This window comes from Bacillus rossius, chromosome 2, assembly GCF_032445375.1.
Source record: "Bacillus rossius redtenbacheri isolate Brsri chromosome 2, Brsri_v3, whole genome shotgun sequence".
In the NCBI taxonomy this organism is placed as follows: Eukaryota; Metazoa; Arthropoda; class Insecta; order Phasmatodea; family Bacillidae; genus Bacillus; species Bacillus rossius.
In genome coordinates this window covers 134,291,915-134,317,972 of record NC_086331.1, presented here as the reverse complement: position 1 = coordinate 134,317,972, position 26,058 = coordinate 134,291,915, and the positions used below count along the sequence as shown (strand labels likewise).

At 41.4% G+C, this 26,058-nt stretch overlaps 1 protein-coding gene across 3 annotated transcripts in view; it reads right to left on the bottom strand.

Moving 5' to 3' along the window:
- Positions 1 to 5,035, bottom strand: part of LOC134529867 (uncharacterized) — a 71,588-nt gene extending 66,553 nt beyond the window's left edge. For 2 of the 3 annotated variants that reach the window (XM_063364388.1, XM_063364389.1), the window contains exon 1: positions 4,759 to 5,035. In XM_063364388.1, the coding sequence (XP_063220458.1) occupies positions 4,759 to 4,869 (111 nt within the window). In that variant the 5' untranslated portion in view covers positions 4,870 to 5,035. The remainder of the gene's footprint in view (positions 1 to 4,758) is intronic. The other variant, XM_063364391.1, reaches the window with a different exon arrangement.
- Between the last annotated feature and the right edge of the window lie 21,023 nt (positions 5,036 to 26,058).

Genomic DNA, 26,058 nt, shown 5'->3' with positions numbered 1-26,058 from the left:
TGTTTTGTTTCCAAGATGAAGATTCACTTCTCCTTTTAATTTTGGTGACAAAAAAAATTATAATTTAACTACCTTTTACAGTAGCTATAATTTTACCAGTTGAATGGCTTAGTCATGGGCGTCGCAACCGGGGGGGGACACGTCCCCCCAATAATAAGAGTCTTCAATTTCGTCCCCTCCAATAATATATTTAGTTTCGTAGTTATATTAAAAATATGATTTCTGTGATATAAACCATATGTTGCGCATGGTGCATTTAGTCCAATCGTGGTAATGTGAGCACTTTTTAATTCGATCTTCGTGTAAATTCAAAATCAGGTCCGATACCAAATACAGATATGTTAACTGTGTTTTTACAAATTTGTTCTCTGAAAATATTTTTTATAAAAAATAAATTATATATTGCAACCAACTATAATTAGAATATTTAGGAAAGAAAAATGCCTAAAAACCACCTTTTTGCACCTTAAAACCCCAAATTTTCCCGGAAGAGGACCCCAGGACCCCCCGCTTTTTTTTCCAGGGGATGGATATTCCTCAACAACTAAATCAATTGACGTCCCCCCCCAAAAAATATATCCTTGTGACGCCCATGGCTTAGTAAAAAGGTTCTCACTTGGCCTTGGTAGTGTTAGGGAAACCATCCCAGATTTATAACTCTGGAGTTGTGGCTTTGTTCCCCTCCCCACCCCCCTCCTCTAGGATGTTTTTATAATTAGTAAGTAACCTGATCTCTAATAGGCCCTCTGGCATAATACAAGGATGTTATTTTCTTAAGAAATAAAAAATATAAAACAATATTGGTTATCAGTCCATTCTTTGTTTTCTAGAGATAAAGCAAACTATATTAAAAATGTCAAATTAATATACTACTCTTTAGCTATACTTGATTCTTGGAAGTTTTTGTAGAGGGCAATTGAAATCATTATTATTTTTATATAAAATTGTATGGCCTGTAGAAATGTTTTTAATACTAATAGAATCTCTTAGGTTGGTGAAGCAAAGCCTAGTTATTTGTAACATTAAATGCCATGTCAACTGACATGGATACAAATATTTTGAAACTAATTTTTTTAATTTTTCTTTTGTTTTTGCGATCCTCAACACTGTTCATTTCTTTTATATTCCTTCTCTCGCAGCTACTTGTTCACACAGCATTCCTTCCCGGCTCTTCTTCGTCTCTTTTTAGTTCATCTCTTCTTGTTTCTCCTGAATCTCGTCTGAACTGCACTAATTATTGTAGTAGTTAAAAGAAAAAATGAAAGATTATGTTTCGTTATGTTGAAATAATTTATTGGTACGGTGCAGCGATAGAATATGTGATTGCGATTATTTTAGTAATGAGGAAAGTGACATTTGGTTGGATTAGGTAAATTAAAATACTCTAAAATCATGTTAACAGGAAGTTAGGTGAAGTTAGCTACTTAAATATACTAGGTCATAAAAGGGCAATTTGTTACATTAAATTAGCTTTATTTTAAATTGTTGATTCCTAACTAAACGTTTAAAATGATTAGTTTTAATGCAACTAACCTAAATAACCATCCACTCTTTTTTTAAATATTTTTACAAATATTTTTAATTTTGCTTACCTAACCCAACCTAATCAAACAAACCATTCACAAAATTTTATTTTCAAAATATTTAAAATGTAGCTAACCTAACACAACTTACCAAATGTTCTATAGCCACCGCAAATTTTGTGGCTGTAGCAAAATTACTTCTTTGAACTTATTAGAAATACCACTTTATCTTACATATATATTTCTGACATGTAAATACCCGGAATTAATTCAATGAAATAAATTTCATTATATCAAATATTTGTAATATATAAACCTTAACTAACTACTCGTTAAAATGGTCAACTGAAACAACTCGTTAACTACTTTAAGTATCACAACACCTTGATGTAAGCTTTTGGACATACGCCATTGCTAAGCCGATGTATGTCTGTAGAAGAAAACTACAAAAAACCAAAAGACAAGAAAAATTGCTGTTGTCAACAGGATATATACACCACATAATATTCCATAACAGGAATATGGTCAACAAACAAAGAAAAACAAAGAAAAATGGACTAAGAGAATGAAAAAACCTCCACAAATAATGAATAGAACAAAAAAAAATTCAGCACAACAGTTGAAACGAGACAAAAACACAACAAAAGGAAAAGACGAAACACAATAGTTTTCCAAAACATAAACAAGCCAGCACAACAGTTGAAACGAGACAAAAACACAACAAAATGAAAAGACGAAACAAACACAATAGTTTTCCAAAACAGAAACAAGTGACGTTTCGGGAACTGCTATCTGCTCCCGTCCTCAGGCAGAGACGCACATGGTACGAAAACACAGGTGCGACTCTGCCTGAGGACAGGAGCAGATAGCAGTTCCCGAAAAGTCGCTTGTTTCTGTTTTGGAAAACTATTTTGTTTGGTTCGTCTTTTCGTTTTGTCGTGTTTTTGTCTCGTTTCAAATGTTGTCCTGAATTTTTTTTTGTTCAATTCATCATTTGTGGGAGTTTTTTTCGTTCTCTTAGTCCATTTTTCTTTGTTTGTTGTCCATATTCCTGTTATGGAATATTATGTGGTGTATATATCCTGTTGACAACAGCAATTTTTGCTTAATTTATGTTTTTTGTCTTTTGGTTTTTTGTAGTTTTCTTCTACAGACATACATGTGCTTAGTAATGGCGTATGTCCAAAACCTTACATCAAGTCATGCACTCCCATTGCACAAATCTTTCAAAGATAATTCTCTCCTTCAGAATTAATGGAAATTGTGCATATGAATATGTGGGAGTTTAAAAGAGTTAATTACTAAATGATTACCTGTAATTTCCTAGATTAACAGCTTCTACATAAATGAAAAGACATATTCAAAATGTTATTTAGTTCAGTTCTACTAACCATTACGGTTGTTGTGTTGAGACAGGAGTGAAAAACTGTGAGTTTTTAATTACCGGCGAAAGGTTTACAGTTCAAATGCTCTATTCACGTACATAAAAAATTAGCACCATGTTTGTTTTCATTTTGGTACTAGTTGAATAGTGTGTGGTATTACATTAATTATTATGGAAACAGTTTAATATGATATTTTTTGGTGTTGTGTGCGATTTCAACTGTAAGAGAGATTTTTTTTAGGTTAGTTGTTTTTATTCAAATTGGTATGCTATATCGTATTACTGCAGATTGCGTTGTTAGGAATTTTAAGAAGTATTCTGACTTAAATAGTGGAATGAAGACTACACTCATCAAATTGAATTTGTTATTCACCTATCATTTGGCGTGTTGTTTGTTAAGTGAGAGCTTTGATCGTAGTGAATTCATCGGTTTTGTATCGTTGTATTTTCTGATTAAAGAATGATAGGTGTTTCCATGAGTGTCACGTGATGCAATGCAGAAATATATATCGGTATGGTCTGTGAATTATAATTTCATTGGTAAACAAGCAGAATTCATGTTTTGTTGAAGGTTCTAAACTACTGCCAATGTCTCCATCGGTAATTCTAAAAAAATACAAAGTCTAAAATTCCAAAATACTTTTTCATGTTTTTGAATAATTCCATATTCCCTAAGAGGGCATTGTGATACTTCAAATAGTTTACCGTTTTAACAAATGGTTATGTTAGGATTATTTATTACAAATCTGTAATATTATGAAAATGTTCAGTTGGGTTAGTTTTAAGTATTTTAAATATAGTTAAATAGTGTGGATGGTAAGATTAGCTACATTTAAAATACTTAAAAATAATGTGGATTGTTTGTTTAGTTGTTACGTTAGCTACAAAAAATATATATATATATATAACTTAAATGGTTGGTGTGGAATTCCCAAATTAAAATGTACATAACTTAAAGTAACAATCAAAATTATTAATAAATATTTTTTATGTAGCTCACCTAACCTAATAAAAACAATAGTTTGCAGGATTTCACAGTATTTTTACTATAGCTAGCCTTACCTAACCATCTATCAACACAACTTTACAAGTATTTTAAATGTATCCAACCTAACCAAACTAACCAGTTGTACGAAAACACAGTATTTGTAATGTAGCTAACCTGAACTAACCACTTGATTAAATGGTTAACTACAGGTAAACTACTTGAAGTATCATAAAGCCCTCTTAAGGACTGATACAAATATGTTTGGAAATAAAAATAGAAATAAAATTGGAATGTTTAAATATTATTTTTCAGAAAAGTAACTTTCCTTCAGAAATACCTCTCCATTTTTTATTAATTTTCTGTTGACCGAAAAAAAACAACATTTAATTGCATCCAACGTAGGAATCAAGTTTTAATTTTTTGTAATATAAAATCAATTAATACAGTACAAAAAAAACTTATGTTCACTGAATAATCATGGTATAAAGATTTTAATAATTTTCTAATAAAAATTTGTTCTCGTTTTTAATGGCTTTTACCCCACGATTTCCCTCGGCTTCATGGCCCTGCCCAATTGCTAATTTCTCAGAATCCGGTACGGATTTGACAACGCTGTTTTCGGGGAAAATAAAGGAACGTATGTAATGCTCAAAAGGACGAATTTAGGAATTTGTTTTGCTTCCCCCTCACCAATAAAAAATGATATACCCGCTTACCTTTATCTTAACTCGGCTATTGGCTTAAATAATCAAGTCATTGTTAAGAAACCCAACATAACCCACTAGGCACCAATTTTGTCTAAATTATAACAAGGCATATACAATACAAGGCATATAGTATAAAAAATATATAGTAAGACTTACTTTTGCCAATTTTTCAATATAAATAAATTGCGATTTATCTTGAATATTTGTACCAGAACTTGTCCTAGAAATAGATTTTGGTGTAACATCTTTACTCTGAGACGTACCCATTACGATTTAGTTTTCACTCTGAGAAATGAAATAAAAATTAACTTGTTTATAGTTAGTAGCCAAATGGACTATAGTGTAACCTTGAATATAAGTTCATTTTTTTTTATCATTTTCAACACTACCCCAACATTCCTTCAAAGTTGTCAGTTTCCCATCTAGAAACAATTTTTTTTTGAATGGCCTACAGCGGATCGTGCCAACCGACCAAAACTTAAAACCAATATAAGTTGACTATGGAAAGTCTTGGCTTCACATAGGTCCATTCTTGACCCGAGCAGAAACGAAGTTCACCGATGTTAGCAACTCACTCGTGTAACTTCGGTAGCGTGGGAAAGATGTCGTCGTCGTAAGAGTTCGCTTCGAGCCTTGGCCGAGGACGGACGCGTCAAGCGGAGCTGCGAGATTCCAGGAACAGCCTGTTTACTCGCACACAGGCCAGGTGGTATTCCCAGGTTTTCCTAAGAAGTGTAAGCGTGCAAAACAACCCGGGTTGTAGCTAACCCTACAGCCTAGCCACAACCCGGCTTAATACCGGGTGCGTGGTCAGTGGGTGTTAGTGCGTTGTAGGGTGTAACTAGCGACATGACTGATCAGTTAAGTGACGAGCAGGTGATGCAGGAGTGCATCGATGTGCCCCTGCCGAGCGACGACGAAACCGAAATGTCTAGCGACGACGGCTTTACAACAGTTGTCTCAAAAAAACAAAAAACGGGAGGAAAGGACGAAAGACTGCGCCCCCCACTGACGAACTCCGCGATCGCCAGGCAGCAGGCCGAGCGACTTCGCAAGCAGCCCGTCAGAAGGGCAAACAACTCGGCCAGTCAAACGGCCGCCAACACGTCCGCAGGTTCGAGACCTGCCCCGCCAAACCCTGCCCCTCAGGCAAAGAAAATGCAGGTGAAACCCCTGTATGTATTCGTGGATTCTGGCCACAGCTACACGGCCATTAAAACAGTGCTGTATGCAGCACTGCAGGAGCGCTGGTCGTGCGTCAGTCGCGGCCATGACCAGCTAATGATTCACACTGCTACCATTGAGGAGTACCACAGGGCAGTGCGTGCACTGGAGCAGGCCAGAGTGCAACACTCTGTGCTGCTGCAACGGGACGAGATCCCGAACAAGTTTGTGTTTTGTCGAGTGCATAGCAGCACCGACAAACAATTCATTCAGGCTGAGTTCGCCGCAATGGGGCTTCCAGTGCAGAACTTCTGGTTTCTGTACAACATGCAGACAAGGCAACCTATAAATAAGTTAGTTGTAGAGCTCCCGAAGGCCATAAATCCAGAAAGGATTTACGACCTGAAGTCTTTCGGAGGCCTCAGCATTCGTGTTGAGGACTATCGACACCCCAAAGGCCCTCCAATGTGGCAACTGTCAGAGGTTTGGCCACCCCGCAAAAGGCTGAAGAGCCTCCCCTGTGTGCCGATGGTGCAGCCAAGGGCACAAAACCGAGGTTTGCCCCCAGGGAGGTGACAGGACGAAGGCAAAGTGCGCGCGATGTGAAGGCCCGCATTGCGCCAATTACAGAGGCTGCATGGCCTACAAGAGGGAGAACTGGCGTCACCTCCCGCAACAGGAGCGGAAAGACAGAGAGCTGCAGTCCAAACGCGCAGTGCGCGAAAGCAAGCGAGCAGTAATCGCAGCTCAAGTCCGCCCGCCCCCACAACAAGCCGGCCCCTCAGGCTACTGCCCCCAGCCCCCAAGGCAGCCGTGGCGAGCCCCGAACTACCCCCCCCCCCCCCAAATGGCAGAGCCCTAACCAATATTCAGTGTTGAGCGATAGACATGAACTGGAGTACCCTGTCTTGGCAAACCCACCCAGGCCTAGAGGCCAGCCCCTGCCCCAGAGGCCCCCGAAGAAACACCATTCGGGGCACAAAAACGGTAAAGGCCGGGCGCAAGGTCAGGTGACGGATCAGCCAGGTACTAAGGCGCCACCCAACTCCACCCCTCCCCCCAGTGATTCCAAGAAAGTCGCGCAACAACAAGCCAGCCCGTTGCAGACAGACTCACCAACAGAATTGCCAACTGCTTCACCACAGTTAAAACCCTTGGAGAATCCAGCGATGGGCGCGAGTGACTTTCTGAAGCTCGTGGGCCAATCGGATGCCATTGCACAGAACCCTAACCTGGCACACGTCCTGGAACCAATGTGCATTTTAATGGCTATTTGGTGAAATCCGTCCAAGTCAATAGAGGACAAAATAAAAGCCACCACGGGCTTCGTGACAGCATTAGCGGCCAGCTTTAAGACCGCACACCCTTAATTTAGGTTCTGCCATTAATACTACCCCCGTAGACAGTAGATTAAGTACCATCCTTTACTGGAATGCATGAGGAATTAGAAATAAAATAATCGAATTTACCGATCATTTAATTAAACAATATTAGAATCGCGGCGATAAACGAAACACACTTAATTCCAACAGATCGTCTAACTATCTTAAATTACACTATTTAAAGGCGCGACCGCGATACCAGAAGTGGAGGGGTTGCCATACTAATCCACAGAAGTATACAACATAGTGAATTTCATTTACCTGAATTTAATAAATTAGAAGCTGTTTCAATTACTTTTGAAGCCAATAAACAACAAATAGTGCTTATTTCGATGTATGCACCACCGGGGAGGTCACTAACTGAAAACGAGCTGGACATCTTATATGGCTCAGCTCCCACATTTATAGCAGTCGGCGATATTAATGCCAAGCATAAAGACTGGAACTGTCGGAGCAATACAGCCAATGGCCTACTGCTGCAAAGACACGAGTCTAACAAAAATTATCAAGTAAATGCTCCCTCAGAGCCCACTCATGATAGCGGAGTACTAAGGCACAACCCCGATATTTTAGATATTGCATTAAATAAGAGAGGTCAAACGGGATTCGAACTCAAGAGTTTTTCACGAAATGTCGTCTGACCACTTTCCAGTACATCTACTATTCGATGACGTGGACACTGACATCAGTCCTCCGAGAAAAATTAAAGACTACAAAAAAGCTGACTGGAGAGGCTTTCAGACGTATTTAGTCGATAATTTGCCTGCAGCCGATGCTGCCAACTTCGAAACGAAAGATAACATCGAATCAGCAGTCACTGAACTTACAGTTAAAATTCAAACTGCAATTAACTCGTGCATCCCAGAAAAGGTGGTTAGATTTAAGCAAGATGTACTGCCGGTGTATATTAGGGATTTAATTTCTCAGAAAAATAGATTAAGGCGCGAATATACTCGACGTAGGCAGCGCGACATTAAAGCGAGAATTAATGAATTACAGAAAATAATTTCCGATGAAATAAGTCTATGGAGGAGCAGCCAATGGGAGACGAAAGTCTCTCAGCTACAGGTGCAAGATGGTAGCACCTGGAGTATGACAAAGCGATTCCTTCATAAGATAGATAAAATACCTCCGCTACAAACTCGCACTGGGTTCGCTTTTACACCGACAGACAAGGCACAAGCCTTCGCGAATACCCTTGAATTAGCCTTTCAACCTAATATCGAACCCTGTGACCCGCAATTTAATGCCGGAATATACAGAGACCTTACAATTAAACTTAATCAGCCTACTTCAAAACCTTACTTAACTCAATCTCAGGAAATTAAACAGGCTATCAGGCGTATGAAACCACGTAAGGCACCGGGAAACGATGGCATTCAGGCAGTAGTCCTTAAGAAACTGCCCGACGAAATTTTGGAATACCTAGCTCAATTAATAAATGGAATACTTAAACTACAGTATTTTCCATTGCAGTGGAAAGAAGCGAATGTGATAGTTTTTCATAAATCCGGAAAAGATAAGACACTGCCCCAAAATTATAGGCCCATTAGTCTGCTGAGTACATTGTCAAAAGTAGCCGAATGCATAATTCTGCAGCGACTAAATGCTCACATTAAAGAAAATAACGTACTGCCGGACGAACAATTTGGTTTTCGCAGCGCGCATTCAACAACGCACCAACTGGTCCGTTTGACAGAACAAATAATAACTGCGTTCAATCAGAATAGCTATAATCTCGCAGCGTTTTTGGACATAGAAAAAGCCTTTGATAGAGTACTTCATGAAGGCTTAATTTATAAATTATATAAAACTGGCTTCCCCGATTGTTATATTAAATTACTGGCCTCGTATTTAGAAAATCGATCGTTTAGAGTCACGACAGAAGGAGCACAGTCCGATTTAAAAATAATTAAAGCAGGAGTCCCACAAGGCAGCATTTTGGGGCCGGTTTTATTCAATATTTATATCCATGATATGCCTAAGCCCGCACACCGATCAGTTCAGTTTGGCTGCTACGCGGACGATACGGTATTGTTTAGCAGATCTAGTATTCTAGAACTCGCAGCAGACAGATTGCAAACCGCGTTAAATTCAATAGAACAGTGGTGCACAAAATGGTGAATTAAGGTAAACCCTACTAAATCAGAAGCTATAGTTTTTACGCGTAAACATCTCCCGCCACTCGAAGATAGACCACGACTAACACTTTTCAATGAGCAAATTCCTCACAAAAATGTTGTTAAATATTTAGGCGTGCACATGGATAGGAAACTACTATGGCGCGATCACATAGAGGCGAAAAGAAAAACAGCTTTCACTAGGCTCATGGCCCTCTACCCCGTCATGAGCAGACGTTTAGGTAGCTCTGTTAAAAACGGAATAATAATTTATAACGCACTAATAAAACCAATAATCACGTATGCAGCGCCGGTGTGGGCAACAGCAGCGGAATCTAACTTAATCAAGCTACAGAGAATTCAGAATAAGAGTATTCGTATTGCGACAGATGCGCCTGTGTATTGCCCCGTAAGGGCTATGCACAGAGAGCTCAAACTCGAACTTTTAAAACATTATTTTTTCCGAACTGCGCAAAAATTCTATGATAAATGTGCCATAAGCAGAAACCCATATATTTCATCACTGGGCGAACAAGATCCAGAGTTGCATGGAAAATATAAAATGCAATATTCAATCTTGGCTCACAGACCTCCGTAGTGTGCTGTGGCTGGCTGAGCGATCGGCCAATCAGTCTCCCGCGAGTTGAAACTTAAATTATAGACATTAATGAATAATTAGCTAATTCAAAATGGTCCGAAGCACGCAGGTGTAGGTTTGGCTCCCGGGAGTTCCACTGCCTGTGCTGTTAGGGCTGACTCCCTATGTCCGATGGGCATGGCCCGCCTGGCAGGCTTCACCTGCAGTGCCGGTTGTGTTTCTGAAAGACATGGGATTTTGAATTACAAGCTTGCAACAAATGCCAGAATGCGAATAGGTCTTGACTTAATTCACCTGTAACTTTATACACTGACAGTTCCTCTATATTTAACTAGTAGTATAGTAGTAGATATTAGAGATTTGTAAATTAGTAATAAGTACTATATACTAAGTAATAGTCATCAAAAATATATATTTCTAAAATAATAATAAAAAATTAAAAAAAAAAATTTAAAAAAAAATATTTTTAGTTCTTATTTTAGTTTTATCTTAAGCACTGCACGTCCATCCCTGAGTTGGGTGTTTGCATATTTTGTAACGAAATGCCTAGTTTGTAAGTCATTTATCTTTTTTCTGTTTTAGTTTCTTAGTTTTTTAGGTGCTGACTGGCGGCGGAGTGAGTGGTCAGTGCAACCACTCACCACCAGGGGCGCTTGCGTCCCTGGTCACTAAATCCAGTACTGGACAACTAGAAAAGCGGACCACGAGTCCAAGTGCCCAACCCCCGCATGGTAGACTCTTTTATACTCTGTCCAACACTTCATCCAGACCATCCTCTGTCTCCTGTAAATTCCTACACGTAATGCATGCCAATTTGCATCCCGCATGAATGTGCCCAGGGTTTTTCCTGTGTCTATGCAGGTTTTACCTGGGCCCAACCTATCTCTAGTTATAGTCTAGATTTAAGAGTGAGGGGAGTTAGTTATGGTGCCAATCGCTGCCATGGCTGGCCAATCCCCTCCTAGCACATGATGCATGCGACCCTCTCCCTGCATGGCTAATCCCAGCATGACTAGGCGTATAGGCTTCGGCCTGAGACGCACCTAGGTCCCTCCCTAACCCGGACCCCTCCAAAATACACTTAGTTTTAGTTAGGTTATGAAGAAAAAAAATCGTCAAGACGGGCCTGCTTCTAGCCATGGCCGAGAAGAGAGGATAAAAGGAGCTCCACGCAGTGGCGTAGCCAGGATTTGCGTATGGGGGGTGTTAAGAAGCATGCCCCCCCCCCCCCCCCGTATTTAAGCGGTGGGTCCGGGGGTCCTCCCCCGGGAAAATTTGGATTTTAAGGTGTAAAATAGTGCTATTTTAGCAGTTTTCGGTACTTAAATTTAAATATTGTAATGGTAAAAATTTTATTAATTTTAATATGAAATTTGTTTGAGTGATGAATAAGAAATTAATTAAAGATTTGGTGCTAAGGGGGGGGGGGGGTTCGAACCCCTAAAACCCCCCCCTGGCTACGCCCCTGGCTCCACGACTCCAAGAATTGTTTGTGTACTCATACACAGGCTAGGTGGTAGTTCCAGGTTTTTCCGAGAAGTGTAAACGTGCAAAACACCCCGGGGTGTAGCTGCCCTTACAGCCTAGCCACGAATGTGGCTGACTCTGTCCTGGGTTTTGTTAGTCAATGGGTGTTTTGTGCGAGCAAAAGGTGTTACTAGGTACTGTGTAATGGCCGATCAGTTAAGTACCATGCCAGAGATGCCACAGGAGTGCATCGATGCGCCTCTGTCTAGTCACAACGTGGTCAACATAAACAGTGATGATGGGTTTACTACTGTCACTAAAAGAAAAACAGAAAACTGGGGATAACCGCGAAAGGCTTGTTTTCCCCCCTCACGAACCAGGCATTCGCTGGGCTACAGGCTGTGCGAGTTCGCAATTAACCTAGGCGACATGGTGGCGCCCAGCTAACCAGCAGGCTGCCAACACATGCAGGTTCAAGCCCTTCCGCACCAAACCCCGCCCTCAGGCAAAGAAACCACATGCGAAACCCCTGTATGGTTTTTTGTACCAGGCTCACATTTACCCTACCATCAAGGCTGTATTATATGCAGGATTGCCAGAGCACTGTTCGTGCATCAGCCACCCCCAGGACCAGCTCATGGTTCACACTGCTACTGTTAAGGAGTACCTACCACAGTGCAGTGCGCATGCTGGAGCAGGCCAGATTGCATCACTCGTCTTACTACAAAAGGACGAGATCCCCATTATGTTCGTATTCTGTCGAGTGCATAGCAGCACCGACAAGTAATCAATTCAGGTGGTGTTTGCACGAATGCAACTCCCTGTGCAAAACTTTTTGGTTTTTGTACAATCGTCAGACCAGGCGGCCCATTAACAAGCTGATAGTCGAACTACTGAAAGCCATAAATTCCGAGAGGATTTATGATTTAATAACCTTCGTAGGCCTCAGCATACATTTTGAGGACTACCAACACCTGAAAGGCCCCCTTCAGTGTGGCAACTGACAGCTGTTTTTTTTTGGCAAACCTAGAAAAGGCTGCAGAGCCTACCCAGTGTGCCACTGGTGCAGCCAGGGACAAATACTATGGACTGTCCTCAGGGTGGGAACAAGGACAAGGTGAAATGCACATAATGTGAAGGCCTGCACTGTGCAAAATACAGAGGTTGCATGGCATACAAGTGGAAAAATTTTGTTACCTTCCACAGCACGAACATAAGGAAAGGGAGCTGCAGTCTAAATATGCAGTAGTGTGTGAAAACCAGTGAACTGCAGCCGTGGCTCTGCCCCCCCCCCCCCCAAATCCACAGCAAGCTGTCCTGTCAGGCTACTATAACCAGGCCCCGAGAAAGATGTTGCATGCCACAAGCTACCCCCCCCCCCACCAGCAGTGGCAGAGCCCCAACTGGTACTCAGTGTTTGATGACAGGTACGAATCGGAGTATCCTGTTGTGGCCAACCCATGGAGGCCTAGAGGCTATCCTCTTACCCAGAGAGCCCCGAAGAAGCACCATTCGGGACACAAGAATGGTAACGGCTGGGGGCAAGGACAGGTGAAGGGACAGTCAACTCTCAATGCCCCAGTCCAGGGGCGCAACAACAAAATTTCCAAGGGGGGGCAATATACCTTTATATAAAGAATCATCGATCCCCCCTATTGAAGCGGGGGGCCCGGGGGTCTTCACCCGGGAAAATTTGTATTTCAAGGTGGAAAATGGTGTTATTTAAGCAGTTTTATTATCTAAAAATTGATTACACAGCACTTTCTTTGCCCCCGTTTGCCCCCACTTCAAGGTTTCAGAGGAGGGGCAAAATACCCTTCCCCCCCCTGTTGTTGCGCCCCTGCCCCAGTTGACCACATCCTTCCCCCTGGGAATTCCAAGAAAGTTGCGCCCAAGGAATAAAAAGAGGCCAGCCAAATTTAGGTTAAGTCACCGCCAGCTGTGCTACCAACTGCTTAACCACAGCCAAACCCCATGGAAAAACCAGCGATGGGCACGAGTGATTTTTTTGAAGCTCGTGGACCAATCGAATGCCTTCATCCAGGACCCCAACCTTGCACACACACTGAAACCAATGTGCCACTTAATGGCAATTTGGGGTAATCCATCCAAGTCACTAGAGGACAAAATAAAAGCCATAACAAGCTTCGTGACATCCTTAGTGGCTAGCTTTAATGATGACACACCCTTAACTATGGTTATGTCACTAATATTACCCCATTGGCAGTAGAATAAGTACAATCCTTTACTTGAATGCATGAGGAAATAAAATAATCATACTTATCAACCGTATAATTTCCATAAAATTAATATATTGATGTTAAATGAAACTCATTTGATTTTAAACAGTGGTGCACAAAAAGGTGAATTAAGGTAAATCCTACTAAATCAGAAGCTATAGTATTTACATATAAACATATACTGCCACTCAATGATAGACCAAAAATAACACTATTAAATAAACACACCCCTCACAGAAATATTGTCATGTGGGTTTACAATGTTAAAAAAATAAATAAAATAGTTCAATAAATTTTCAATCAAATTTAAATATACCAAATAAAATGCCAAATTAAATCCATCGAAAAATATGAGTTTTCTTTCTCTTCATTGGGGGCAAAACAGTAGGTAACTCAGAGAACATACTCGCTTGGCATCAACTTATAATTTGCGAAAAGCATTAGTCACAATTCCTCTTAACTTAATAAAATACTTTTATGTAGGTACCTTAATGTACCAAGGATCGAAACGAATACGATCGTCATCATGTACAGGATATTTGGTGAGAGATGAATTAAAGGAGATTTTTAAAAATAACTTAATAGATACTGAATGAAAATGAATTTACATTTTATTTTTAAACTTAAGCAAAATAAGTCTCAAAGAAAATTTACAGATCGTGATAAATATGACAACATTCTCTTCAGTAATTAACTACTGAACGACCATAAAAGAGAGAGAGAGCTTCACCAAACTCTTCCCTAATTCTTCCTAATGTGTTAACTTAATAGCATCAATAAACCATAATTTATAATTAAACTTAAGAAAAGATATTTGAATACTCACATTTTCAAATAAGCAGAACATTACTTAATCCCTTACTTTAAAACTAACATAGGGGCCTCTCCTGCCCTTGACAACCAGAAAGAACATTACACTTTCAAACTATGACTCTAACAACTCGTGGCCACTGACAAAAGGCCTAGCCTCCGCCAGAGTGAGCTTGAACTCAACACATTACAAACAAAGCAACTCGTTACCCCAGGAGAGAGACATATCTTCCCCCTGAGTGAGCTTATACTCAACACATTACAAACAAAGCAACTCGTTACCCCAGGAGAGAGACATATCTTCCCCCTGAGTGAGCTTATACTCAACACATTACAAACTAAGCAACTCGTTACCCCAGGAGAGAGACATATCTTCCCCCTGAGTGAGCTTATACTCAACACATTACAAACTAAGCAACTCGTTACCCCAGGAGAGAGACATATCTTCCCCCTGAGTGAGCTTATACTCAACACATTACAAACTAAGCAACTCGTTACCCCAGGAGAGAGACATATCTTCCCCCTGAGTGAGCTTATACTCAACACATTACAAACTAAGCAACTCGTTACCCCAGGAGAGAGACATATCTTCCCCCTGAGTGAGCTTATACTCAACACATTACAAACTAAGCAACTCGTTACCCCAGGAGAGAGACATATCTTCCCCCTGAATGAGCTTATACTCAACACATTACAATCCAAGCAACTCGTTACCACAGGAGAGAGACATATCTTCCCCCTGAGTGAGCTTATACTCAACACATTACAATCTAAGCAACTCGTTACCACAGGAAAGATACATTGCCTCCCCCTGAGTGAGCTTATACTCAACACATTACAATCTAAGCAACTCGTTACCACAGGAGAGATACATTGCCTCCCCCTGAGTGAGCTTATACTCAACACATTACAATCTAAGCAACTCGTTACCACAGGAGAGATACATTGCCTCCCCCTGAGTGAGCTTATACTCAACACATTACAATCTAAGCAACTCGTTACCACAGGAGAGATACATTGCCTCCCCCTGAGTGAGCTTATACTCAACACATTACAATCTAAGCAACTCGTTACCACAGGAGAGATACATTGCCTCCCCCTGAGTGAGCTTATACTCAACACATTACAAACTAAGCAACTCGTTACCACAGGAGAGATACATTGCCTCCCCCTGAGTGAGCTTATACTCAACACATTACAATCTAAGCAACTCGTTACCACAGGAGAGATACATTGCCTCCCCCTGAGTGAGCTTATACTCAACACATTACAATCTAAGCAACTCGTTACCACTGGAGAGAGGTATATCCTCCGTCAGAGTGAGGCCCGATATTACATACCCTTGGACTTAAATCCCCGCTACTGCCGCTCCCCCATTACACACGCTGGTTATTGAAGCCAAGGTACAAACAACTAACCAGGACAGCTGAGACCCAGATGCGGCCTGTCACGACAGCGCGCCCCCAGTGGCTGAAGCTGCGCGCGGCCGATCAAACCAACTACAAGAGCATGCGCTATCTGCAAGCCAGTCCCGTGCCCCAGTTACTCGGTCAACGCCACTGGCGCCGACGAGTGAACAGAGCAGCCAGCCCGGAGTCCCATCAGTAAAGTCCCCAAATTTGATATCAAAAACCCTGCAAAATTTTGAACCGCGACAATATTGTTAAATATCTAGGCATGTACATGGATAGGAACCTACTGTGGCATGATCACTTAGACACGAAAAGAAAAGCAGATGTCACTAGGCTCATGACCCTCTACCCTAACATGAGTAGATGATTAGGTAGCTATGTGGAAGCAGGTATAGTAATTTTAACCCGCTAATAAAACCAATAAAAAATGTACGTGGCGCCAGTGAAGGCAACACCAACCAAAATGCATTTAATAAAGTTGCAGAGAATGCTGAATAAGAGCATTCATGCCATTCAGATACAAGTGTGTATTTTCCTGTCAAGGCCATGCACAGGGAGCTTAAACTCGAACTTCTGAAGGATTATCACACCAGAACTGCTCAGAAATTTTACGAAAAATGTGCAATAATCAGAAATCCTCTTATTTCTTCTCTTAGCAAACATGATCCAGATCTACACCGTAAATAAAAAATGCCTATTACGATTTTCGAACAGAAACCTCCGTACATGCGATGTGGCTGGCCGGCTTGTTTGGTCCTCAGAGTGGTGACAAATTTGAGTGCAGACGCAATTTCTAGAAAGATTATCTTTTAGTATCATAATAAATAAGGCACAAGAAAAATCGTTAAGATATTGTGGTATTAATTTAAAGAATTATGCTTTTCTCACGGTCATTTATATGTAGCTTGTTCTAGAGTGGGAAACCCGTAAAATTTATATATCTACTCACCAAATAATAAAATGACTAATGTTTTTCATAAGTATATGCTGGAATAGAGTAAGTTATGTAATTTATTATGAAATTACGTGAAAACAAAATTATATAAAAATCAGACTTTTCTTTTACTAAATTGAATAAAACTGTATTGAGAATATGATGATTAAGTTTAACTTTATAATTTCTGTGTTCAAAAGGGTCTGATCAAAGACATGCATATTTGATAGGAGCGGGCTGTCTTTGACCGAGCGAAGCGAGAGTTGCCCTACCTCTGGCTCGTAAACAATACAAATAAGAATATAGTTAATTACCAGAGTTAGAACAAATAGAGAATAAAAAAGTAAAATAATTCATAAATACTCAATCATAATCAAATAACAAAAAAGGCCAATTCAAACAAATGCAAACATGTTAAATAAAATGAATATGTTAACAAATATAAGAAATATAAATCTCTATATAAAAATTAACTATCAAAAATTAATTTTACCAATGGTACAAGTAATACTCTTGTTACCAAGATAGTTGTAATTCAATAAGTTGTCTGTTATTATAATAACGATCATATAAGCGTAAAAAAATACGCATGAATTCAAGTCTCTCTCCTAGAAAAGTGAATATATTGAAATTACATATTCTACAGTATACGTTTCTACTTTATGATGAACATAAGGTTCTTACTTACCTACTTTCTAGCCTTGAGGATATACCTACTAATATTTTTTTGTTCCTATAGTATATGCAAGTAAAATAATTAACATTGTAAATTCCGTGATTCAAAGAGAAAAGTATGACTATTTTTATAAACTAAACAAACTACAAACCTCCATATTTGTTACCATTAATGATTTCATTTTAATTTGAAGTGAGTGAATATTCCTCACACTAACAAAGATAACCAGTAATGTATTCTTAAAAATACAGAACAAACTAAATGTGTGTTTCAGTTGTAGCAGGCGAAGCCGCGGCTGTTGCGCGCTGTTTTTGTGGCCTGTGGAGCTGAAAGCACTAACAACACACAGAGACATGATCTGACACCGACACTGAAGGAGGTATGAGGGTGCTGCACTCAATGTGGTTACAGGGAAAATAAAAGATTTCCAACTACAATTTTTCTCATCAAAATTTCTAGATTACATTTTTTTTTAACATCACGATTTAAGTTGTTTGTTTACAATTTATGACGTTTGTAAGTTATGAGATTCACCGTTGTGTGTTCCTTGGTTAACTGTTTCTAAGTTGTGATAATCCTAATTTATGATGTTCTAAGTTACGACGTTTCCAAGTTGTGTGGTACAACATTGTCTGTTTGTAAGAAATGTCTTTCTAAGTTATGAAATTTCTAAGTGTTGGGTTTCTAAGTTGTGACATAAGTTGTGATTCCGTATATTAGGACATTTCTTAGTGATACTGTTTGGCATTGCGTGTTTGTATTTTATGACATCTCTAATGTTTGTGTATCTAAGTTGTGGCAGTTAGTTGCGTGATTTGGTACTACGTATTTTGAAGTTGTTATAGTTTTAAGTTGGTTGTTTATAAGTTGTGATAATTATACGTTATGTTTCTAGGGGACGGAATTTATTATTTGTGATGTTAATAGTTATTGTATTTCGGATTTTTGTGTTTCTAATTAATGATCATTCTAACTCATGATAGTTCTTAATTATATGAATTTTTGAGCATTCTTAGCTATGATATTTTTAATATGTAACTTTTAAGTTTATGTGTGGATACCACTCAACAGTGTGGTTATATAAATTTAAGATAATGGAAATACTATGTGTTTAGAAAGCTTCTAAAAACTAGTAGGTTTTGTCACCTAAGTAATCCTTTGAATAATGCAATGTAGCATGCTGCTTTCACAATACTATTATGAATGGTAAGATAAATAGTGATGTAAGTAGGCCCTACCACTAATTGTACTTATATTCACTTCGGGAACAAATGCTTCAGCGCATTCGATTGTAACAATTTGTTAAGTATTCCAAAAATGCATAATACGAGCAAAAAATATGTGTGCGAGTCTTCTGTAATAGCCAGAGATGTGTAAACATGTAAGGTCGGTAAGGAGCAAATTCACGTCTTCTCATGCTGTTACTGTTGCAAATAAATTTAAAAGACGAAACTCAGACACGAAATATACTGTAGAATTCTTTAAAATAATGCGCTGCGTGATAAATATACAAAATTTTCTAATTTTACAGAAAAATGGTAAAACTGTTTCCTTGCTTTAAAACAGAGTTATACTTCTATTTAACAAGTTGTTGATAACATCACTGAACTAAACCGATCCCAAACCCAATCCATGTTAATAAGGCAAATTTTTATTTATTTCCTAAAAATTTTCTCAATGTCGGTGCATTTTTTACGCTTCGGGTAGTTTCGGAACAGATATGATTCAGTTTTGATGATTTAATTTCATAAAATTTACAATGTGCGGTATTATCGCTTTGTTAAAAACGTGCATTTTTGTAGAATAAAAACCAATAAATCGATTGCCTTTACAATTATATTAAATTAAAGAGATTATGGTACATAGATATTAATATTCTGCGGGAACATAAAACTAACTTAATTTTATTTTGACAAACTAAAAAGGTAGGGTTAACGCTTATTGCTGACAACATTCCAGCTCAAAGTCACACGCTTAGAGGCGGCGAGACATCTGATGCACTGGTCGTTGCGCTCTTAAGGCTCTCGCATTTATAGTCATAGACCGAGAGCGCGCAGGTATCTCATCGACTGAGCAGATGATGGCAGGCAGCTTATCTAATAAAACTGTATCCATGTTGCTAAGATACCATTATAAAATATTAGATCTCGCCAGATTGTCGTTAATACACTTCCCGAGGTCTCAAGTCCTTGCGTCAGATCCGTCACGCGTGGTCCTGATTAAGTGAAGAGTTCTGGGTGCGAAGTGCACAGTGACGAATGCTCAGTTGGAACGATGAAGGAAACCCGCCTGCACGCGGCTAATGCGATTGTCTGCAGGAGTAGCGAGGACTTGTGAGTATTTACAGCGCACGCCAGTAACAGATGTAGAGCGCCGGGCTCCCGCTGCGAGGCGCACCCTCTCCAGAAATTATAAAACGTTTAGTTCAAACACGCGTGGGCTGGCCCTGGAGTGGGGTATGATGACAATGAAACAGCACTCGACAGTTGGGCTGTGGTCCTCTGCGCCCTCCCGACCAGCAATCGCCCGAAGCGCCGCCCGCTCAGTGCTAGAGCAGCTTATCCTGGCGCGGTGCCGTCTACTGGCTATCTGGCGGGGCACGCAGCAACATGCCGACCTTACTCTCGTAGTCATAGTTCCCATAGCCCTTAGTAGAGCCCGCTCAGTGCTAGAGCAGCTTATCCTGGCGCGGTGCCGTCTACTGGCTATCTGGCGGGGCACGCAGCAACATGCCGACCTTACTCTCGTAGTCATAGTTCCCATAGCCCTTAGTAGAGCCCGCTCAGTGCTAGAGCAGCTTATCCTGGCGCGGTGCCGTCTACCAGCTATCTGGCGGGGCGCGCAGCAACATGCCGACCTTACTCTCGTAGTCATAGTTCCCATAGCCCTTAGTAGAGCCCACTCAGTGCTAGAGCAGCTTATCCTGGCGCGGTGCCGTCTACTGGCTCAATGGCGGGGCGCGCAGCAACATGCCGACCTTACTCTCGTAGTCATAGTTCCCATAGCCCTTAGTAGAGCCCGCTCAGTGCTAGATCAGCTTATCCTGGCGCGGTGCCGTCTACTGGCTCAATGGCGGGGCACGCAGCAACATGCCGACCTTACTCTCGTAGTCATTGTTCCCATAGCCCTTAGTAGAGCCCGCTCAGTGCTAGATCAGCTTATCCTGGCGCGGTGCCGTCTACTGGCTCAATGGCGGGGCACGCAGCAACATGCCGACCTTACTCTCGTAGTCATAGTTCCCATAGCCCTTAGTAGAGCCCGCTCAGTGCTAGAGCAGCTTATCCTGGCGCGGTGCCGTCTACCAGCTCTCTGGCGGGGCGCGCAGCAACATGCCGACCTTACTCTCGTAGTCATAGTTCCCATAGCCCTTAGTAGAGCCCGCTCAGTGCTAGAGCAGCTTATCCTGGCGCGGTGCCGTCTACTGGCTCAATGGCGGGGCGCGCAGCAACATGCCGACCTTACTCTCGTAGTCATAGTTCCCATAGCCCTTAGTAGAGCCCGCTCAGTGCTAGAGCAGCTTATCCTGGCGCGGTGCCGTCTACCAGCTCTCTGGCGGGGCGCGCAGCAACATGCCGACCTTACTCTCGTAGTCATAGTTCCCATAGCCCTCAGTAGAGCCCGCTCAGTGCTAGAGCAGCTTATCCTGGCGCGTTGCCGTCTACCAGCTCTCTGGCGGGGCGCGCAGCAACATGCCGACCTTACTCTCGTAGTCATAGTTCCCATAGCCCTTAGTAGAGCCCGCTCAGTGCTAGAGCAGCTTATCCTGGCGCGGTGCCGTCTACTGGCTCAATGGCGGGGCGCGCAGCAACATGCCGACATTACTCTCGTAGTCATAGTTCCCATAGCCCTTAGTAGAGCCCGCTCAGTGCTAGAGCAGCTTATCCTGGCGCGGTGCCGTCTACTGGCTCAATGGCGGGGCGCGCAGCAACATGCCGACCTTACTCTCGTAGTCATAGTTCCCATAGCCCTTAGTAGAGCCCGCTCAGTGCTAGAGCAGCTTATCCTGGCGCGTTGCCGTCTACCAGCTCTCTGGCGGGGCGCGCAGCAACATGCCGACCTTACTCTCGTAGTCATAGTTCCCATAGCCCTTAGTAGAGCCCGCTCAGTGCTAGAGCAGCTTATCCTGGCGCGGTGCCGTCTACTGGCTCAATGGCGGGGCGCGCAGCAACATGCCGACCTTACTCTCGTAGTCATAGTTCCCATAGCCCTTAGTAGAGCCCGCTCAGTGCTAGAGCAGCTTATCCTGGCGCGGTGCCGTCTACTGGCTCAATGGCGGGGCGCGCAGCAACATGCCGACCTTACTCTCGTAGTCATAGTTCCCATAGCCCTTAGTAGAGCCCGCTCAGTGCTAGAGCAGCTTATCCTGGCGCGGTGCCGTCTACTGGCTCAATGGCGGGGCGCGCAGCAACATGCCGACCTTACTCTCGTAGTCATAGTTCCCATAGCCCTTAGTAGAGCCCGCTCAGTGCTAGAGCAGCTTATCCTGGCGCGGTGCCGTCTACTGGCTCAATGGCGGGGCGCGCAGCAACATGCCGACCTTACTCTCGTAGTCATAGTTCCCATAGCCCTTAGTAGAGCCCGCTCAGTGCTAGAGCAGCTTATCCTGGCGCGGTGCCGTCTACCAGCTCTCTGGCGGGGCGCGCAGCAACATGCCGACCTTACTCTCGTAGTCATAGTTCCCATAGCCCTTAGTAGAGCCCGCTCAGTGCTAGAGCAGCTTATCCTGGCGCGGTGCCGTCTACCAGCTCTCTGGCGGGGCACGCAGCAACATGCCGACCTTACTCTCGTAGTCATAGTTCCCATAGCCCTTAGTAGAGCCCACTCAGTGCTAGAGCAGCTTATCCTGGCGCGGTGCCGTCTACCAGCTCTCTGGCGGGGCGCGCAGCAACATGCCGACCTTACTCTCGTAGTCATAGTTCCCATAGCCCTTAGTAGAGCCCGCTCAGTGCTAGAGCAGCTTATCCTGGCGCGGTGCCGTCTACCAGCTCTCTGGCGGGGCGCGCAGCAACATGCCGACCTTACTCTCGTAGTCATAGTTCCCATAGCCCTTAGTAGAGCCCGCTCAGTGCTAGAGCAGCTTATCCTGGCGCGGTGCCGTCTACTGGCTCAATGGCGGGGCGCGCAGCAACATGCCGACCTTACTCTCGTAGTCATAGTTCCCATAGCCCTTAGTAGAGCCCGCTCAGTGCTAGAGCAGCTTATCCTGGCGCGGTGCCGTCTACTGGCTCAATGGCGGGGCACGCAGCAACATGCCGACCTTACTCTCGTAGTCATAGTTCCCATAGCCCTTAGTAGAGCCCGCTCAGTGCTAGAGCAGCTTATCCTGGCGCGGTGCCGTCTACCAGCTCTCTGGCGGGGCGCGCAGCAACATGCCGACCTTACTCTCGTAGTCATAGTTCCCATAGCCCTTAGTAGAGCCCGCTCAGTGCTAGAGCAGCTTATCCTGGCGCGGTGCCGTCTACCAGCTCTCTGGCGGGGCGCGCAGCAACATGCCGACCTTACTCTCGTAGTCATAGTTCCCATAGCCCTTAGTAGAGCCCGCTCAGTGCTAGAGCAGCTTATCCTGGCGCGGTGCCGTCTACCAGCTCTCTGGCGGGGCGCGCAGCAACATGCCGACCTTACTCTCGTAGTCATAGTTCTTATATTTATCTTTAAAAGATTTGTGCAATGGGAGTGCATGACTTGATGTAAGTTTTTGGACATACGCCATCGCTAAGAACTTTTTCTGTTGAAGAAAAACTAATAAATAAAATAAATAAATAAAAATAAAAATAAAAATACTCAAAAAAAGATACAAAAAACACACAAAATTAAGCAAACAATTGCTGTTGTCAACAAGGATATGAACACCACAAAATATTCCGAAACAGGAATATGGTCAGCAAACAAAGAAAAAACAAAGAAAAATGTACTAAGAGAACGAAAAAATCCCCACAAATGATAACAACACAAAAATATTGAAACCCAAAATAATTCAGCACAACAGTTGAAGCGAGACAAAAAACATGACAAAACGAAAAAACAAACAAATACAATAGTTTTACCTAAACAGAAACAAGCGACGTTTCGGGAACTGCTATCTGCTCCCGTCCTCAGGCAGAGACGCACATGGTACGGAAACACAGGTGCGACTGTCGCACCTGTGTTTCCGTACCATGTGCGTCTCTGCCTGAGGACGGGAGCAGATAGCAGTTCCCGAAACGTCGCTTGTTTCTGTTTAGGTAAAACTATTGTATTTGTTTGTTTTTTCGTTTTGTCATGTTTTTTGTCTCGCTTCAACTGTTGTGCTGAATTATTTTGGGTTTCAATATTTTTGTGTTGTTATCATTTGTGGGGATTTTTTCGTTCTCTTAGTACATTTTTCTTTGTTTTTTCTTTGTTTGCTGACCATATTCCTGTTTCGGAATATTTTGTGGTGTTCATATCCTTGTTGACAACAGCAATTGTTTGCTTAATTTTGTGTGTTTTTTGTATCTTTTTTTGAGTATTTTTATTTTTATTTTTATTTATTTATTTTATTTATTAGTTTTTCTTCAACAGAAAAAGTTCTTAGCGATGGCGTATGTCCAAAAACTTACATCAAGTCATAGTTCTTATAGCCCTCAGTAGAAGTGTTATAGCAATTTCGAAACACTCATATAGTCAACTATGGTGAACCTATCGACGATGACTACTGAAGGAAGAGCACCATCTTCCGAGCATCGATTTTATCACTGTGGGTATATGTTCTTAAACAACAGCAATGTTCGTGGACACGAGTAGAGAGAATGTGATAAGAATCTACTTCCAAAAAGTTTGGCAGTGAAAAATGTTGCAAGCATATTGCCTGAAATGATAAAATAAAAATGCACTTGTAGATGAGCTAAGGTTCTGCTTCACGGCTGAAAGTAAAGGTTTTACTGCAACAGGGATGCATTGATGGGCTTCAGAGTACATCGTGAATTGGTACAACAGCAGTAACATAAGCCTCTGTCTCGGGCCTGAAATGTTAGTTGCCATTTAATAATCACATACCTTGCATCTACTGCGATATGTCGTTCGCATTTTCTCATATGCAAATATACACGAGATAAGCAAATGTGTAAAGTATCTGTAACGTATCAACTTTTGCTGCGATAAGTGCCATGATAGGTTTACAGATATCGATAATTTGGGACGATATGTGAAATACTGTAAATGTAAATTCCGTTTGCCTACATTTCGACTCCTTGGTGTATGTTGGAGACTGGTTTGCATAAAAACACACAAATAGATGTTCAGCAACCGATTGCAATGACCCAAGACAGTGCTTGTTGGATTACAGGTAAATGATAAAACGATTCCACTTGGCGAAATCTGCATTTCGTGGAATGTCGAAAGACTACTGTTATTTAAATACATTTAATGAGTCAAAACACATTATTTCTATTCTTGGTGACATCAAGCAGAACGTAATCAATTAGCTTACTGTTTAAGTAGCAACACACAGATGTATAAAATATAAATTGCGGTTGGACTTTGTATATGGCAAACTATATCCGTTCGAGGATCAAATGGAGAAATGCGCATTCAAGACAGTGAACACTCCCATTTACGATTTCGACGAAGTAAAGCAGTCTGTTATACACAGTTTATAGAGAAACTCTGTCGGGAAGAAAAAGACTATGTCGGTAAAGTATCTGGCTGGGCTCTGTCTTTAGTAAACCTATTGGAGCAGAGAATTAGCCAGTCCAAGCAAATGAAGAATTAAATGCGTGTTAGATAGCAAACTTATGCGGGTTTTCGTGTAGTAAAGTAGAATTTATGTAAATATAATGTTTTTTAAATGTTTTGTTTCATTTATTGTACCTAAAAAAAGCCATGACTTTTAATGTGAAACATTTAATTGAAGTGATTTTAATTTTATAATTATTTTTGATCTAAAATAACAATTTTCGCATCAATAAAGGACCGAAACAAGGAGAGTAATATATGAAACCAATCAATATATTAATAAGTGTTCTTTTTAATGATTTTTGGATTTTTTTCCGACTTTAAAGGTTACATATTAAAGGTTTTCAAATGGCGGCCAAGATGGCTGACCATATAACGGACGCTACGATGGTCTGGTAATAAATACTAATGTACTCTAATGGGTTAAAAATAAACCAAGATGGTAGCAACGCACTCTAGCAAACCATGTGTGCAATACACGACACTAACACTCCTAGTACCAAGTACTGAAAACTAAGTTGGTGGCAGCACTCTCTAGCAGATTGTGTTTGTACTACGAGACATTAGTGCTCCTAGTAGCAAGTACTGAAAACAAAGATGGTGGCAGTAATCTCTAGCAGACCAAAAATGGCGGATCCAAGATGGCCACCATGACATTACACTGGTTCACATAATATCTGCCTTGATAGTAGTAGTGGGAGGTCAGGTTGCTGGTAGCCTCTATGGAGGAATTATAATGCTTGTTTGCCCTCACCAGGTTCGAACCAAGGAATCCAAGCGTCATGAAAAAAAAATCGTTTTTTAATAAAATTTTAATTAAGTAATATTTTTATAATTTTTAAAATATTTTCGATTTTTTCTGATTATAATTACGGATTTTCAATATGGTGGATATGTCTTCGTAATCCATAATGGCATTATTCAAAATGGTCGAAAGTTTGTGAAAACAAAATTACCGAAA